The sequence below is a fragment of the Mustela erminea genome, chromosome 14 (genome assembly GCF_009829155.1).
Source record: "Mustela erminea isolate mMusErm1 chromosome 14, mMusErm1.Pri, whole genome shotgun sequence".
NCBI classification, from domain to species: domain Eukaryota; kingdom Metazoa; phylum Chordata; class Mammalia; order Carnivora; family Mustelidae; genus Mustela; species Mustela erminea.
In genome coordinates, this window is record NC_045627.1 from 60,933,528 (window position 1) to 60,952,607 (window position 19,080).

The 19,080-nt window shown below is 47.9% G+C and overlaps 1 protein-coding gene across 2 annotated transcripts in view; it reads right to left on the reverse strand.

The window, feature by feature from the left end:
* The window catches only part of TLL2 (tolloid like 2), a 118,039-nt gene that overhangs the window by 83,045 nt on the left and 15,914 nt on the right, over window positions 1-19,080 (reverse strand). For both annotated transcript variants that reach the window (XM_032313404.1, XM_032313403.1), the window contains one exon: window positions 10,210-10,320. In XM_032313404.1, the coding sequence (XP_032169295.1) occupies window positions 10,210-10,320 (111 nt within the window). The remainder of the gene's footprint in view (window positions 1-10,209; window positions 10,321-19,080) is intronic.

Here is a 19,080-nt window from a genome sequence, read left to right on the forward strand (position 1 = left end):
CATTTCCAGATTATCATTGGCAAAAGAACCAACAGATGCCTTTGTGGCCCTCAGGAAGCTTAGAATGCAACGCTTCATTTTATAGATAAGCAAAGTAAAGTCCCATGAAGCAAAGTGACATGGCCAAGGTCTGTCACAGCAGCTAACTTTGAAGGGCTGTGGCCTTTTGTCCTAAACAACTGAGTTCATTATCACACCCAAGAAGAAGACACTTGAGTAAAAAGGACATTTGCGACAGAGGTCATTTTCCCACTGTGACAAAATCTAGAAGGGCCAATTACAAAAGCAAAGGTGCGTAGCTTTAAGAAAACAAAATACTAACTTAAAAAAATATTTGGGGGGTGATTCTTTGTTGGATACAAACATCCTTTATTTTGTCCAAAAGGATTCACCACCAGGTTCTCTTAAGTCAGTATGGGGAATATTTTTTATGTCTAGGTCACTGATACTAGAACGATCGATTGGAAGGCAGCATAAATAAGCAAGGATGACTTATTTCATTTTGTTCTGCTCTCGAGGTCTACTATTTAAGATCCACTTTTTAAAAAAAGATTTTATTTTATTTATTTATTTGACAGAGAGAGATCACAAGTAGGCAGAAAGGCAGGCAGAGAGAGAGAGAGAGGGGAGGAAGCAGGCTCCCTGCTGAGCAGAGAGCCCAATGTGGGGCTCAATCCCAGGACCCTGAGATCATGACTCAAGCTAAAGGTGAGTGACCCACTGAGTTACCCAGGTGCCCCAAGATCTACTACTTAAGTTAAAAACAGGCAACATAGAATTCCATCCAATAAATACAAACAAAGACAGACCCAGTTAAAGGGCAGTAAGAAACAGAATCAGATTATGAAGAACCAAAGAATGATGTCTAGGGAGGTAAGGCACTGCCTTTCTGATAGCCAAACTGAGGGACAACGACTGGGTCCTCCTCTGCTACTGGCAATCCCCTGCTCCCGTGAGGGTGTGCTCCCAGAGCCCATGTATTAAGATGGCTGATGGGAACTCATAAAGTATTTCCTCATGGAAATAATATCAATGGCAAAGTGGTTGTGAGGTCACCAGGCATGGCCCCAAGATCAAGTTAACCCAAAAGGGGCTGCCTCCACAGCTCCACTCCTGGGGGTCTCACCCATCACCTCCTCAAAAGGCAGGCTGCTCCATCATTCATTGTTCTCTGGAGTGACAGACACAGACTCACCTGTTTCCATCATAGCTTTGATGCCTCCACCTACCTCCCTGGGGCTCTGTCAGCTCTCAGGTCAACTCATGTTATACTCTCTCCTTGGGAGACTCCTTCTACTCTTAGGACTTCCACAGCCCCTTGCCTAGGGAGGCACTGAAGGCATCCAGCAAAGGACACTTGAGCTAAGGATCATGATGGAAACTCAGGCATGGCGGCCATGATGGGTCAGGTACAAGAAGAGGCAAACGCAAAAATAAGGCACTCTGTGGTCCCTGAGAAGAGGGGCCAGCTCTACTCCTTTCTCTCCAATTCCTACTCCAGTCCCCAAGAGGCTGGCTCTTCTCTATTTCAGTCTATAGGTGGCCCTGAGAATATATTCTTTTTTTGTTTTTTTTTTTAAGATTATTCATTTATTTATTTGACACAGAGAGAGAGAGAGATCACAAGTAGGTAGAGAGGCAGGCAGAGAGAGAGGGGAAAGCAGGTTCCTGGCTGAGCAGAGAGCCCGACTCGGGGCTCAATCCCAGGACCCTGAGATCATGACCTGAGCCACCCAGATGCCCCCCTGAGAATATATTCTTAAGTAAATTCTTCACTTGAGCTATCTTGAGGGGGAATCTGTAAGTTGAAACGGAGAGAACTTTGCCTACAATACCAGGTGTTAAATCTTATTTGTCCTGGCTTCTCAAGCAGATCTCCCAATTTTGACACAGGCTCCTGCATTCAAGGCTCATGAGGGGCCCCGGATTGTGGCTCCCTGGATGAGGGCCCAAGGGTGGTCACTGCTCCTCCCTCACCCAGCCCCATACCCCACTGTGGCTCCAAGTGGACTGCCCGCCCAGTGTCCCCAAATTCTGAGAAATGCAGTCATAACAAAAATCAGCCGAAAGGTGAATTTACTTTTCCCAACACTTCAAGTTCACAGCGAACTCTGGCTTCAATCCAAGTTATAAGTCAGCCTCTGAATGAGGCCCCAGGGAATGAGATGATAGAATCCTTATGTTGCATTCTTTTTTTCTTCCCAAAGAACAGATGTGCATTTTATCAGATGCCTTTTCATCATCTCAAATCATCTTACTAAATTGAAGACTTTATGGGCAGAATAACTGCCAGGCCTTGCCCAACTCCTGCCCCACTGCCCTCCCCTTCTCGGCTGTTAACTCTAGTCTGTGGGGTCAGTCCCGCCCTACACTGTGGCCAGGCCTGTCCTAGGTCAGGGGTGGGGGTGGGGGTAGATGTGGAGAGTTTAGGCTCAACATGGGAGGGTCTCGGCAGCACTTTACCTTTGACCCGGTTTGGATCTGTGTGCTCCTGCCTAATTTCTGACCCTTGTCTTCATTTTATTCTCTCGGGCTAAGTCTCCAGCTTACCATCTTCCCTAATATTTATGCCCCAGAAGGATTGGGGGGGGGGGGGTCCTTGCCTTGTCCTCCCAAGCTCACAGCACAAAACGAGAACTTCCTATGAGTTCGACTAAAGGTCCTTCTGATGCTATTTGCCTGGGTCTCCACTCTTGCCCTCCTGGTGGCCCTGCTTTGCCCCCTGGCAGGCCCTGTGCCCCAGGCTGGATCCCCAACACCAACTCCTGCCTGGATGACAGCTGTCACCTGGGGCCTTCCCTCTGCCTACTGGACCACACCTCCTCTGGGAGATCGGTGGCTGCCCCACACCAGCAGGGGCTTTGGATCTCAGTTCCCCCCACTCTAGGCTGCCCCATTCTTCCCATACCCTAAAACATGGCCATAATCACATCCATCATTAACGCTCCATCTCTTGAATGCCAGAAGAGAAAGTGGGCATCCTTGGTAGTGAGCACAGAAGGGGTCCCCCGTTAGCATCTGCTACTTGAAAGAAGGAGGGAGGGACGGAACGTTGGTGTCAGAGGGTCAGGAGAGCTGTGAGGCAGACACACGCCAGAGTAGGAGTTCAGCAAGTAAAGATCAAGTTCTACCCCAGGAGGCAAGGAGAATTCTCAGAGGAGGGCAGGGATGATGGGAGCGGCCAGCTGGGGGCGGGGAGGGGCTGCAGGTCTCGGGGGGAGAAGGGATAAAAGGAGCCCTGGAAGAGTGAGCAGGAATGCTGGCACTCCCTCTTGGGCATGGAAAAGACCTAAGGACCACATTCTCCCTCTGCGAATTTATGTGAGGGGCACCGCAAAGATAAGCTTTCGGCCACATGGCTAAATGATGCCTTTTTTGGACACTTCCTGCAAGGCGGTCAGGGCTTGCCGAGCCCGAGGGCATCACTGCGGGCATCACTCCCCAAGCATCTCTTTCACAGGGCTGGTACCCCACATTCAGTGCATCCTGCATTCAAGCAAACAGTCCTAACCACAGCTGACCTCTGGGGGGAGCAGAGGAGCAGGGAGGCGCAGAGGCCACCAAGCACTCCTGAGACTGGTGGCCCCATCCGCAGACCACAGGTGTTTTGTCTGGCACCTTTCTCGAGCAGAGCCTGACGGCAGAACGAAAGAAGACGAGACAAGACCTAAGATGAGTCATGGCTGGGATAGGCTGGGGGATGTGGCAAGGCACACAGTGACCATGACCGGAGACCACTGAGGGCACGCTGAGGTGCAGCCTCGATGGTACACAGAACTCTTCCACGTCTTTCCCCATCAGCTCTCAAGAGTGCTGATGGGGAGACCCAGTCTCCCCAGTTCAAGGGGACAGCATCAGTGGTGAGGCCAGCAGCTGTTTCCAGAAGCAGTGGAGTGTAGAGGCTAAAAGGAGGGCCTTTGACCTGAGAATTAGGTCCTAATCTGGGTTTGGCCAATAATCCCTTGTATTAGAGTTAGTTACACACCTCTCTGAACGCTAGCCTTCGTGTCTATGCCAAGAGTACCCACCGCCTAGAACCGTTGTGTGAAGGTTAAATGAGATCACATGTTTAGAGTCCGTAAGACATTCGCAGCATATAGCAAATGCTCGCTAGTATCATTCTCTTTGTCCTCACTACTAGCATCCAATCCATTTTCAGGTCTCTCTCTGGCCAACAGTGCAATCCTAGAGTTTGACACAGGAGGACCGGAGAAGGCTAGGGAACTGACAGAGATGTCCCAAGGATGGCCCAGCTCCAGAGACCCCGGGGAGGGTGTGCAGAGCACACAGAGCAATGACAGAGAATTCTGGGGCTCACGGGGGGCTGTAGAGTCTGAGACACAGAGGTGGGCAAGAGAAAAGAGAAGACAGAAGGGGCAGCCCAGGGGCAGCCCCGGAAGCTATGATTACGGGGCACCTACCAGGGGTCAGGCCCCAGCCTAAGTGCTTTTCCTATCACGCTTTCAATCCCACTGCTAGACAGGCACTAATAACCCATTTTACAGATAAGGGACGAGTCACCCTGCGCCCCCCCAGCTTACCAATACAGAGCCAGAGAGGAAAACTGAGGCCCACCTGTCTCCAACATCCAAGCCTTTCTACACTGCAGTTCTGCAAGGTCTGGAGGTCCCCATAAGAACATCTCATGTGGCTCTTCAGTGGGCATGGTGAGGCCAGGTGATGGCAACGTGTGCCGTTCCAAGTCATGGGCAGAGTGAGAAAAGGAACTCTAAGAGCTTGAAGAATCCACCAGGTGGAAGGGTCCTCAGGATTGGGAGAGGAAGCCCAGAGAAGGGAGACAAGGCATCCCAACCTACGTCCTTCATGCCTGCTACTTCATTCTTTTGAACTCAGGAGCCCAAACCACTGGGCTCACGCAGACACCCACATGCTCAAACAGATAGCAGGAATTTAGGAACTGAGGATTTAGAAGAAAATTGGCTTCTTAAATAGAGCTGGACATGGCCCAGTGGCTCAGAACAGACAAGACGGGGCCATCAGCTGCCCTCGGAGCCAATAAGTCATTACAACCATCTCCCCTTTCCAAGTCCTCATGACAAAGCCCAAGAAATCAGAGCCATCATCCGGATGGAGGTAATGGCAAGGCGAGACTTCCTCTCTAGGTTTCCAGACATTTGTGAAGATGGGAATGAGCAACCCTGGCTTCCTGGACTCTTTGGGGAAGATACAAACAAACAAAAGTCCAAAACATCAAGCACGTTGCCCTCCACCTTGTGTGTTTAGCAGAAGAGGTGTCTCCAAACTCAGAAACGGGGCTCTCGGGCTCTGCTCCATCCCACTGAAGACGATGCAAGACGGTCGGAGAGTGTGTGCGTGCCTGCGTGTGTGTCTGTGTGTGTGTCCCGCTAAGTACTTCCTTCACTACACAGCTAATCCGATTAGCTGCTTTAGGAAACTCGGCAATGTTAATTCAAGGGTCCCATTCATAGAACAGCTTGGCCCATGCCTGCTCAGAGCTCCCATTCTTCTATCTGCAAATAAAATGCACACAGAAGGACTTTCTCTCCGCGAAGAATGCGCTCTTTCCTCCTTACCCCGCACACAGCCCAGATGCTGCTGCCACTTCCTCTGGGAGCTCCCATGGTGGGGCCAGGGGCCTGTCAGAAAATGGGGAGAAAATAGAGCTCTTTCCACCTCAAGCGCAACATGAGGCCCATTTTCATAGTGCTGTCAACCCAGGAGGCCTTCCAAGCCGGCAGCCGTGCTGAGTAAGTTGCATCATGAGAGCACGCCAGCTATAGGGTTCTGGTGGGGTCACTGGCTTTCCCTTCTTTCTTCACAGAATGGGGACCTGGAGCAGAGGGCACAGTTGGAACAAAAGGCTGAACAGAGGGAAAGTTGAGGCTTGTACAGACACGATGTCATTCTGTTTGGCTGGAGGAAAGGAGAGGGAACGGGGCTGGAGATCCAGGTTGTAGACAGAGCATGGACAACGCAGACCAAGGTCAGACTCAGGAATGTCTCTGCTAAGGGATAGGGATCCACGGAGGGTTTTATGAGACATAGTTGTTGTGTGGGTCTCTGAGGACTGCTCTAACAAAGAACCACAAAGTAGGTGGCTTGAAACAACAGAAAGCCATCCCCTCCCAGTTCTGGGGGCTAGCCGTCTGAAATCAGGGTATTGTCACAGTCCCGCTCCCTCTGAAGGCTCCAGGGAAGGAGTACTCCTCACCTCCTGCTAACCAGGAGTGGCTCGGGCAATCCTGGCCATCCCCAGGCTCCTAGATGCTTCACTCCAGTCTCCACCGCCCTCTTCACACGCCCTCTTCCTCTTCGCCGTGGCTGTGGGCTCCCCTCTTCTTCTAAAGACTCCCATCACTAGATGGAGGGCTCATCTCAAGACCCTTAACTAATTCCATCTGCAAATCCTCTAGCTCCAAACAAGGTCCCTTTCTGAGGTTCCAGGTAGACATGAGTCTGAGGGGACATTACTCTACCCACTCCAAGGGGTTGCAAGGTCAGGGCCAGGAAGATCACCTGAAGGCAGGATGGGGAAGGAAGGACCAGAGGCAGGGAGACTGATTCCTCTAAGTGAATGATGAGCGGCTCCCTGGTTGGGGTCCCAGCAGCTTTCTTCTGGGGCCAGTGCAGGCCCCCATGTGGGCTCATAAACCAACCCAGGCACAAGGTCTTTGCTCACCCTTTGGCCCAGAGAGGCTCCAGCCTACCCTCCAAGTGATGGCAAAGGAACAATTACACACACATATGAGGTTCTCTGTTCCTTCTAACTGGCAACATGGTGGACATGTTGGTCTAGTGGAGGACAAATGGGAGCTGGGAAAGCTGGTTCTAGTCCTGGTTCTGCCACTCACTGGGTTTAGGACATTGGGCACCCCTAGGGAATGAGGTCACCTTGGTCACATCCAGGCCAATGAGATTGTTCCATTCTGAAGTCAAGAAAGCAGCTCCAAACTCACAGGAGGAACCAGGAAAAGAAGGCCTCTGGGGCTACACTGCAGGGTTCTGTGCCCTTTCCACTCGGATCTCCCTCCAGGGATTCAGCCCCACCCCCCCAATCCCCACCCCCCGCTTGAACCTCCTTCCCTCCCCTAAAACACAAGGGCACTAACCAAAGCTTGAAAAATGAAATAACCTAAATCTAAGAGCACATCCCTCCACACATTTGGAAGCAGGAAGACGGAGTAAAGATATGGTTCCTTTTTATTTATTTATTTTTAATCAAAGCAAATGTTTAAGGATCAATGCTCAAAGTTGTTCACAGCACCGTTGTTTCTAACAGAAAGAAATTACAGGAAGGAAAGGGAAACCCTCTCCGTGTCCGTCTGTATGGGACTAATTTGATGCATTATGGCAGAGTTGTGCATTAAGTGTGATAGACCACAATGTATCCCATGAAAAGATGTCTACAAGGTGGTGGTAACTGAAAGACGCAGGTTGCACCAGACAGTGTTGAGAAAAATCCCTTCTATGTTTCCAAAATATCTGTATGCACACAGCCTGAGCCCAGTGAGGCTGGAAGGAATCCAGTGAACAGATAATGACGCGGATCCCTGGGGCTGGGAGAACGGGAGATTTTTACATTCTACTTTGTACAATTTTAAGCTATTGGACTTAAAAAAAAAAACTAACGGGGTATTAGTTTCATCAACAAAAACAATAAAAAATATTCCCATTCTGAAAATAAAATGATTCTAGATGGAAGCGAAGTACTATTGGCCCACAGAGAAAAGTGATCAGGATAAAAATCACTTTGCCATAAAAGGGTACCAGAAAAAAAAGAAAGAAAGAAGGAAACAACATTCTAAGCTTGGGAAGGGGGAAACACCAGGTAGGTATATGTTTCAAAGGCCTCAAACCCAAGCTGCCGATGTTCCTTCCCACACACAGCGAATTTTCCCCACTGTCCACGTTAGTCTAAACCCCTCAGGTCAGTGTGCTTTCTGCAAATACTACTACTACTACTAATGAGGAGGTGGCAGAATTGATGTTTATTGAGCACTTATTATTAGCCAGGCACTGTGCTAAACACTTTATACATGTTCTTTTTGTCCTAGTAACATCACTATTCTCATTTGATAGATGAAGAAACTGAGACCCAGCTCAAGGATCTAAACCCAGAGAGTCTGATCCTAAAGCCCGTGACTACAATCAGTGCTTTACCCACACTTCTGGAAGCAAAGCCTTGATCATTTAGGCCACAGGAGATGGTTCCATGCTCTGCCGCTCTCCGCCAACCCCTTCCTTCTTTCTCTGCACCTATGTTGGCCAGTGCCTTGTAGATACAGGGGCCTGGGACACTTCCAAGGGATCCAAAGACAAATGTGAGATAGACCCTGCCCTCTCTGAGTTCACAGGGAAGAAGGAAAGAGAAGACTCAAGTTCTTAGACCAGAGGCTGAGTATGTTAGCCTTGGAGAAGTGCTGAGGGAGGCGAAGGCAAAGCTGTTAGGCTTCCCTTCACTGCAGCATCCTGAGAGAAACTTCCGGGCAGGCAGCTCTCCAGGAGCTGGCCTCCACCTGGCAGCTCCCAGCCTCTCCTTGGGGTCTCCATGGCTCTCTACCACAGCCTACCCCAAAGAGCCACCATCTAGTGACTCACACCTTTCTGCGGCTCCCTGAGGAAAGATGGACCCTGTTATTCTCCCCATGTGGCTTCTCTACAGCCTGAAATGTTCTTTTCTCAATTCTTGACTTCAAGAACTCATTCTCTTCCTTCAAGACACAAGGCAAGAGCATCCATTCCCACAGTGCCTTTCCTGGCTCGCCCACCTGGCCTTCGTCCCCGCACTCTTCTCTCTTCCTACTTCTCTCGGTTCATTACAGCCCTGGCCATGAGGAATCGGTTCATCTCTTCACCTGTCTGTCTCATTCCACTAGAGAGGAGCACCTCAGTGATAATATCTGCCATTGCCTGACAACTGGCTGCGAGCCAGGCACCAGGCTGGCCCATTACCCTGGGACTTGGTCCTTCCAACCCCCTGCGGCATGAGTGATGGTTTCATCCCCATTTTGCAGACAGGAAAACTGACCCTTAGAGATGTTAAAGAGCTTGTCCAGGTCTAAACCCTGTCTGCCTGACATGAATAGTCTCCCTGCTGACAGGGATCCCGTCTTACTCTTCTTTTTCCAGTACTGCACTTGCCATGAGAGGGCCGCCCAACAAGGGTACAAAGCTTCAGTTATGCAAGATGAATAAGTTGTGGAGATCTGCCATGCCACACTGAGCCTATGGTTTATAATATTATTTGTGCACTTAAAAATGTATAGAGAGTAAATCTCTTGTGTTCTTACCATAATAAGTTTTTTAAAAGTCTCAAAGGAAAGGAAAGAGGGGCATCTGGGTGGCTCAGTTGGTCAAAGCCTCTGCCTTTGGCTCAGGTCATGATCTCAGGGTCCTGGATCCCTGCTTCCCCCTCTCTCTCTCTGCCTGCCTCTCTGTTTGTGATCTCTGTCTGTCAAATAAATAAATAAAATCTTAAAAAAAAAAAGAAAAAAGAAAGAAAGAAAGATAGAAAGAAAGAAAAGGCAGGGGTGGGGGGAGAGGCAGCAGGGAGAAGTGGCAGTTGCAGCCTTGGGCACATGTGAGCCCTGGTCACCAAAAAGCCAGTCAGGGTAAGCCCCACCAGCCTTCCGCCTCATAGCGCAGCCCCTTTTGCTCCTGCTAAGAATGGGGGTTCCCCAGAGCTGAGGTGTCTGAGCCCAGCTGGGAGAGAAGGGGGTAAGAACTCAAGAGACCAGTCCCACTAGAATTTCCCCCAGGATGAAGGTAAGGAGGGAGCCGAGTACTCAAAGTCTGAAGCCCATTGGACTTCTGGGTTTGTTTGCAAAACAATGCACAGTGCCGCAAGCAAACATCTTTCCCAGAGCCTTGCCTTATTAACATTACCAACTTGGAGCCTGGGTAGTAATTCTCTCCAACCCTGGGAAGTGCTGAGAGCCCAGAGTGATCCCACTCCTGACAGCTTGGGCTCAAGCCTGAACCCTCTGAGCTGGAGCCTGAGCCTCCAGATAAAGAAGCAAGTGGAGATTCTCATACAAGGATCAGCAAGTCTGGAGGCTCCAGTTCCACAGCCCACAGTGCAGAAAGAGCGACCCCTCTGGTTTTCCCCAGACAGGTGGGCTTGGGACTGACAGGTCAAATACCGAAGTCTCGGGGTCCACATCCACCCTTGCCAGAGTCCCTGACCCTGCTCCCCAGAGAAAAAAAAACGGGGGACACAGTACTTACCTGTGCTATGTCCCCCTTCCTCTCCCGACTGCTTGATCCAGTCTCTGGCTTTGTCGATGTGAAATAACTTCAGATCCTCTTCATCTAAGGCAATGTCTCCCCAAAAGACAGCTGGAGAAAAAAATTTAAAAAATTTTTAAAAAATAAATGAGTCCATTTAAGCTGGATATCAGAAAAAAGTTGATTTATTAATGCCCCAGAGGACATGGGACATTGGGGAGCAAACTCTAGAAATAACAATACAACCAATCAAATCTCTCCCTGAACCTAACACATAGGGCTGGTAGAGACAGAAGAATGGCATAGAATAATTCTGTGTATCAGAGCCACAGGGCTGGACTCAAACACCATGAAGATCAAGGCCTACTGTCGGGTATTTTGAAAGGGCACCCTGTCTTACTCCAGCTCTAAGCAGCTCTGGGCAAAACCACCACATAGAGACAGCTGTTTCTTTCTTCTCCAGAGTCCCCAGGATATAAAAGAAAAGCATAATGTGATAAATGATACTATTGTTCACAATATTTGCTGCCCTTCCCTGGGGGAAGATTATATTTCTTTGCTCCATTAATGTCGGAATTAGCCACTTCACCTGCTCTAATAAATAAATGGGAGAGAAAGCTTCAAGAGTTAGTGCACGATTCACATGCCCTCTCTTCCTTTTCCCAAAAGACAAGCACCATTCCAGATAGGGGTGACTCTATCAGCCTGGGTTCTAGAATAAATATGATGTGGGGCCGAGATATAGCCGATCGGGTTGCATATGTAGCATGAATGAGGAGAATGAAAACTGCTAGTTTTACAAGTCTCTGAGATTTGTGGCTATTTGTTACTAGAACACAACGTCTTTATCCTGACAAATACAGCAATTGCTATCAGGAGTAGTGTGCTTCTGTAACAAAAATCCTTGCCCTTGTGTTTGGGCAAGGCAGTGGGTGTCAAGGAAACTGTCACTGAAGCCTGGAAGGAGGTGACCTATGTTATGCAGTGATGGGGTGGCCTGGTAAAAATATGGGCAGATTCACTTGGAAGGCAGGTGATAAGCTGAATGAGTTATGGCTTTAAGTGAAGGGATTGAGAGTCAGAATGTTAGTAGCATACCTTGGTGGTTATTAGCTGTGTTTGATAAGGTATTACGAGAAAGAAAGGGGTTTTGCAGAGAACTGGGCAGTTTATAGTCGAAATGAAAAGGCACAGAGAGAGTCCAGAAATTCAACACTAAGCAATAAAAGTAGAACTGAGAGGGCATTCAAGTAACAAAGGCTAATTAAAACTTAGCTTAGTGGTGTGGAGAAATGGGAACCGTCATCCATTGCTAGTTGGAAGATAAGATGGTATACTCCCTATGGAAAATCATTTGGCAGTTTCCTAAAAAGTTGTGTAATCTTATCATAAGATACCAAAGACTATATATTACATGATTCCATTTATATTAAATGTCTACAAAAGGCTAATTTATAGAGCTAGAAAGATTAGCAATTGCTAGGGTTGGGTGCAGGACTGAGATATGACTATAAATGAGCACAAGGGAGCTTTTCCATGTGGTAAAAATGTTCTGTAATTGAATATGGTGATGGTTACACAGCTATGAATTTACTAAAATCATTGAATTGTACACTTACAACGGTGAATTATACAGTATGTAAATTGTGCAAGAAATCTGTGTAAGAAAAAATAAACCACTCAACTTTATGGCAAAGACCAGTCAAGATGGTTCCCAGTACATTCTTTCAGTGGGATAAGAATGGGGAGGGATAGGAGACCAAAAACATGGTTCCCTCACAGAGGTCTAGCAAATGTCAGGTGCCAGCAACTAAATCCAGAGAGACAGGCATGTCTAGAAAACAACCGTGTTGTGACCACCCCACGTGCAGCTGAATCAAACAGGAAGATGACTAACATTTCAGAAAAGTATTGTGCCAGAAGAACCACTAGCACAGCCTGCAGGAGACTGCAACTGTTTGAGCCTTAAATGACCCCAAATGATCCTTGGGCCCCCAAGCTGAAAAAGATTGCCTCAGATACAGCCAATGAGAATAAGGGAAAAGAAAAGACAGACCCTCCCCTGAATGGAGCCATGGAGGGTCATGGAGGAAAGATGACTGGAGAACTACTCACAGGAGGTGGAATCAGAGCCCTCCCCGAGAAAGTACACATGGGGAAGACACCTCATTGTCTGCCACTGTGTCCTGTTCCTGCTCAAGAGCCAGGAAAGAACAGGGCACTAAGGTATAAGTTTTGAAAACAACAATAGTTCAGGGAACAGCAAAGAATGCTGTGATCGATTAGTGATGTCTGCCATGAGCAAGTGTGGGAGTGGCAACCCTCAGGGGGGTATGTTTGCCATCAGATGCTTTTATCTTTAGGAGGAGAATCTGGGTAATACTGCAGCAGAAAAGAAACCAGAAGTCTGGTATATAAGTGGCTGCTCTTCCTAGAAATCTAAAGTTATAAACCAAAAAGTGTTCCCAAATAAAATAAGACACTGTCACAACACATAAGAAAAAGTGATGGATCAACAATTAGGACTCACAACTGTGCACTAGTACTTTCTGCAATGGTGGTAGAGCTTTTCACTATGTTAGCCAATAACTACATGTGGTTACTGAGCACTTGTGGCTGATGCACCCGAGGAACTGAATTTTACATTTTATTTTCTTGTAATTAAAATTTAAATTACTATGTGTGGCTAATGGCTATATTATGAATACAATATAAATAATATAAAATAAAAATGTATATCATATGAAATAAATAATATGATAGAAAATAAATAATATTTAAAATAGCAGCAAAAAGCAACACATATCTAGGAATAACCTCGATACAAAAAGTGTGATACTATGTTAAGAATGTAAAATCCTACTAAAAGCTATAAAAAGTCACTTGACATGAAAAGAAAAACATACTATGTTGCTGAAATGCTCATTCTTTTCAAAGTAATGTGTAGGTTTACTATACTTCAATCAAAATCCCAAAAATGCTTTTATTATTGACAAAATGATATTAAAGTTCATCTGCATAATTAAGTGATAACAGTCAAGAAAGAGTACTAAAGAAAGACTGGCTTCATTGGACTAATTAATGTTATATGTTATAATATATATGATATAAAAATACATGTTATAAATCTGTTATAAAGCTACAACAACCCTGAAACATGGAATAGTCTGGAACCAATCCCTAGGTTATATAAGAAAAGTCATATATGAGAAGCAGGCTCATAAATTTGTAGAAAGATAGGGACTAACCAATGAATTGTGTTGAGACAAAGAGGTTAACTGCTTGAGGAACTACCAGGTTGGCTTTGAACTTACACTACACCAAAATAAATTCCAAATAAGTAAAAAAAAAAAAACCACACAAAAAACTAAAATTTAAAAATTAAATCAACAAATTGGCCAAACAACATTTAGAATCAAATGAGCTAAGCCTATGCATTCGAAACACACAGCTACTGAATTCTGACCAAAAGGCAAAAACACAGCCCCTGGCAATCTCCTAAGAGAAGCTCGGGGAAAGATTCCTATCACTGGGGTAAACTTTCTCTTTCCCCTACCAACCCTGGCTACTAAAACGTAATCCATAGACAAGCAGCAGCATCACTGTCTCTGAGCTCCTTAGAAATACAAGTTCATGGGACCCACACCAGACCAGCTGAATCAGAAGTCCCATGTTAACAAGAGTCCCAGGGAGAGTGCGGGCACACTCAAGTCTGAGAGGCAAGAACCCAAGGCACTAGAGATTTTGCTTCAATCCATCATGCCCTGGGGGGCATAGGCCCCGCTGAACCTCTTTTACTGCTTGTCAAGGCTGTAATGGCGAGGTCAAGTAGGGTAATTCTTCACAGAAATATAGAACCTGAGGACAGGCCAGAGGAAACATCTAAAATGCACATCAGTGAAAAAGCCATGGGCTTCCTTCTTGGTCCACCCCACTGAACTCCAACCTGCAATTTAGGGAGTTGTCACAAGGTGGTGGTGTTTTGTTAGGAAGCTCTGGCTAGGAACCATGTGGGGAATAGATTATGAAATACAATAGGAAAAATGCTTTTTGGAATCCCAAAATAGAAATCTTTAAAGTAGTCGGATATAGCTTTAAAGCTATTATGTGAGAAATTTGCAAAGATAAAAGGGAGACTAATTTTAAAGAAATACCTTCTAATGATAGCTAATTAGTGATGTGCTAAGAATTAAGGATTGGCTAGGGGAGGGGAGAGCCCTGGTTTGTAGCGTTTGCTGATTTCCCTGTGTAACTCCCACCATGGCTGATTTCAAGGTGGCAGAATGTGGTGCTGGGAAAAGGAGCATACTATGGGCCCTCACAAGCTTGTGGGTAAGAACCAGCTCCAGCACAGTAGTGTAATAATTATGAGGAGTATCTATAATGTTATGATCCCCATATGATCCCAGGTGTATGCCTGACCCTCAAGGCTTCAAACAATGACCACAAGTCAGCCTTGCAGGAAAAGGCTCCCATCCCGGGATTCTCACAGCATCTTGCCCTGCCTGTCTTTTCCCATCTACAACAGAAACATACAGCACTCTTGTCTCAGGTACCAGGACAAATGAACTCCATACGTCAACCTCAAATGAAGGACCAGAGAGGAGAGAAGACTTTGTCAAGGTCATACCATCGGGAAGTCTTCCCAGATGTTTTAAGTTAACCAAGGCCTCCTAGATTCCCAAGCCAGATTTCTCCCTGACCAAGCCACTCTTCCCGAGGTTTCACATTCTAAATAAGAAATGTGGCATTAAATATCTTTCCTTACTGCAGAACTTCTCAGAGCCTTTACAACCCTAACAAATATCATGAGTCTCCAAGAGAAGAAAATTCAGCCTTTCCCAATGTGGTTTGCCCTGGAATATATTTTCACTGAATCATGACCTAAGGAAAACGTTTTGGAGACTGTTCTGGAGACGGCTCAGCAATCCTCCAGGAATTATAGACTGTGAGGCCTAGAAGGGGCTCTACTGGTCTTCAGGTCCAACCTACCCACTCATGCCTGAATGGCCTCACACACTTCCAGTGACACAGAGTTCATGTCCTTCCAGCGCATCCCCCTTTATCTTGGGACAGCTCTCCTTTTCTCCCAAATCTGGTGCTTCAGTTCTTCTCCAGGAGCAAGGCACTGAAGATATAGGGATTGATCATTCTTGAGCACCAGCCAGATACCAAGCTCTTACAATCCTTTAACCCTGCCGACAGCCAACTCCATGCAATACATATCATCACACTCATTCTTCAGATGAGAAAAGCCGGCTCAGGTGATTAGGCAATTTGCTCTGGGCCACCTCTCAAGTCCACTCTCAACTGCCATCCATCTTTGCCTTGAAATGATCCATGATGCTCTGTGAGGGAGGAAAGACTACAGAGGGACTAATTTAGCCTCGGGGTAGAATTAGGAAAGGCCTCAGAGAGGGGATGACACTTGAGTAGGAGGATGACTTATGAGCAGAAGTTTGTCAAGTGGACAACAGGAACAAAGGACATGCTGGCCAAAGCAGCAGCATGAGCAAAGGCCCTGTGGTGAGAAGCAGCAAAGCAGTGTCAGGACAGGTGCAGAAAGGGCCCAATGATGGCAGCCTGCTTGATGTGGGGGACCTATTCATGGGACTGCCAATGACAGCAAGAGCAAGGCAGAATGTGAGCTCATGGGAAGTAAGGGGCTGGGCCGGGGGAAGAAAGGCCCAGACCCCAGGAACAGAATCTGGGGCTGTTAGAGCACCCACAGTGGAGCTGGTCAAAAGCAGCCCCTCACTTTGGTGCAGCCCTTTACAGTTCCCTGTGACTCTCCTCTCCTCTCTACCACTCACTCCAGATCCTCCTCACTACTCACCCCTCCCCACCACTTACCCCAGACCCTAACTCAGAACCTGCTATGTGCTGGGCCTTCAGAACACGCTCATAAGTGACAACTGAAGGCATGTACACTCCCTGTTAAAGTCACAGGGGAAGGCAGAACCAGAAGCGTGAGCCTCATTTTATGGGGGAAAGTAAGGCTTAGGGGAGTTAACAACTAGGCCACATTTACAACCTGTGAGAAGTGGGTGGGCCTTGAAATCAGACCTTTTGGCTCTAAACTTGGAGTTCAGTCCACCACCTCACACAGAACCCCGTCTCTCAAACTGGGGGCTGATCCTGTGGTGGAGATGATCTAGGTGGGGGCTGATACCATGGTCAGCAGCAAGAGACCTGTTTCCAGAGGAGCTGCTGGCCTGACAAAGGCTTCACAGCCCAGCAAGGCGTTTTGAGGGGACACAAGGGTTGGAGGGGTTAGCCAGGGTACTCCTACACACCCCTTCCCACCCGAGATTCTGAAAGTCTGGTGGGGGGGGGGTGGGAATCCTCCGGGTGTTATGTGGTTCTTGGTTTGGGTCTTACAGAGCTGGAAGCCCGTGAGTCAGGCAGAAGCCCAGCCAGTCAGGGGAGGACACCTTTGACTCCGCCATCACCCTTTCTCACCAGCCATACCCTCCCTGGGATCTGTTTCCTGGCGCCCTGAGAGTGGGAAGCCCAGGGGGGCTGACCCAGCTTGGGGATGTCCCTGACCTTCCCAGTCCACGATGGCTGCAGGGCTCACTCCATCCTGGGGCTCACTCCCAAACCAACAGAGACCAGGATCTTTTGTCCCATGGGAGTGACCTCCCACAGGTGCTTACCTCCCCCTCCCCTCCCATTTACCAACCAGGCCCTTTCCTCACCTTCGTATACAACTTGGGCCTGAGCTAAGAGGTGATCTATTTTTCATTCAGCTTCCCTCATAGGGACCTCATCACCCCTGTTCCACCGCAGCGCTGCATTTCAGGACACGCCAGCCCAGATTAAAGCAGTGTGGAGGCCCAGGCATCCCTATATTCAGAAAGAGGGGGTCTGGATGCTCTGTGTGACATGGGACAAATAAATTTTCCCTTTGATGGCATTTTCTTCACCCAAACAAGGAGAGAGCTGAACCAGCTCGGCGCTTCCCAAATCACGATTCACGAACCACTTGGGTTCGAAGTGTCTACGGAGAATGTTGATAGGACGACCCCCAGGCCTATGAAATCAGAATCTCTGGGGACAGGACCAGACCCCCTGGTCTCATGACCCCCCCACCCCCCTACCACACAGGTGACTCATGCTCCCTGACCAAGCCCCCCACCACACAGGTGACTCATGCTCCCTGAAGTTTGGAGAACACTTCCACGGCCTTTGAGGTCCCTCCAGCGTTAATGTTTGATTTCCCTACAGTTTCTGTATCCACCCCCCAGGGCCTGCCCTTTGTCATCCCGTTGACAAGCCACGCAGGGAAGGATTGCGCTAATGCTCCATTTAAGAGTCGCCTAGAGAGAAGCTGAGATTACCAGAGGAACTAAATAGGGCACATTCTGATATGGGAATTCCTCTCGGCAAACAGGCTGAGGCAGGTAGGGTGCGGAGGGCCCAAGGCGGGGACAGTGACAGGGAAATCCTACCCAGAGACACATTTAGTTCACTTCAAGTTTCCAGCAGAGGGATTTAACAGGTTTAAAGCAGTTTTCTGTGAATCTTTGTCAAGGGAGTGTATGTACAAACAAACAGGGAGGGGTTTTTTTTTTTTGGTTTTGGGTTTTCTTTTTTTTTTTTTTTTTTTAAGTAAAAAGTTAATCGGCTTAAAGTGTGCAACTAAATAAGCAAAGCTTACATTAAAGTGACCCACAGAGAAAGGACCCCATGGAAAGAAAGTTCTAGGAAATACAATATGGCCTCTATGTTCTTTTGTAGTTTCACGCTATAAATATTCATGGGGTGGTGTTAATGGGGTCCACAGCTCTATGCAACCACAATAGTTTTTTTGTTTATTCTCAGGACCATGAACTTTGAAACCATGAACCTAAATTTCAGGACTCTGCATTCAGGCGCATTTGCAGAGCACGAGGGGAGAGGTTCGGGCTCTCGGAGGACAGAAGAGAGGAAACCGGGCGAGATGTGAATCACGCCTCCTGGATCTTTTAGTAGAGATTAAAGAGTAGGGTCTGTTTAGTATGGGAGGCCTTCTGTCTCCGGGTGTCCAGCTGCTCCAGCTTGGGGAAATGGCCCTCACGAGGCACAGATAGCTTCGTTACTCAAGCATATGGCAGAGAGGACTGGGGAGTTGGAAATGTTTTAATTGGATCCGATTCATTGCAACTTTCACATGCTTTAAAAAACCTCATCTGAATCATGGAACTTCTAAGCTGGAGAGAGTTTAAAAGTCATCTAAGTAATGTCCTCCTTTTCCATGTGAGGAAACAGATCCGGGAAGGTCAGACGACGTGCTCAATATATCACATCCAGAAGCCGTGTCTCCTGACTCTCCACCAGTGCTCTTTCCACTTACACCAGGGATGGCAAACACGAGACAAACATGTGCTCCTCTCCCTGCAGGGCAGATCTCCCTCATCGTGGCCCTCCCGTCCATCCCCACACAGTGCTGCAGAGGGCCCAGCACGAATTGATAGAGCTGGGACCTATTTGCCATCTACACCCTATGCTAGGCTGGCAACGTTCATAGCCTATTATCTATTGGTTCCAGCTAAGGATTTTCTATTCAGAGTCACTTATAGCCTGAACTCAGCTGTCTGGGCGCACAGAGCAGAAACACAGCCGGCCTTAGACTCCACAGGGCTCTCCGTGTTAAAGGTCGGTCAGGACCGAGGAGAGCACCACATAGAGAGGACTGAGCTCCGAAGCCTAGTTCCACCACAAGAGAACACCCAGCCCTGCCTTCTGCCTTGGTTGGCACCATCCTGTTTCACAGATGAGCCAACAGAGTCCGGCTGGTGCCTGGGCTGGTGGCCACCTAGCTCGAGGCAGATATGGCCTCCTGCCTCTCCATCACACTGTGGCTGCCCCAGCGCATTGCGAGCCAGG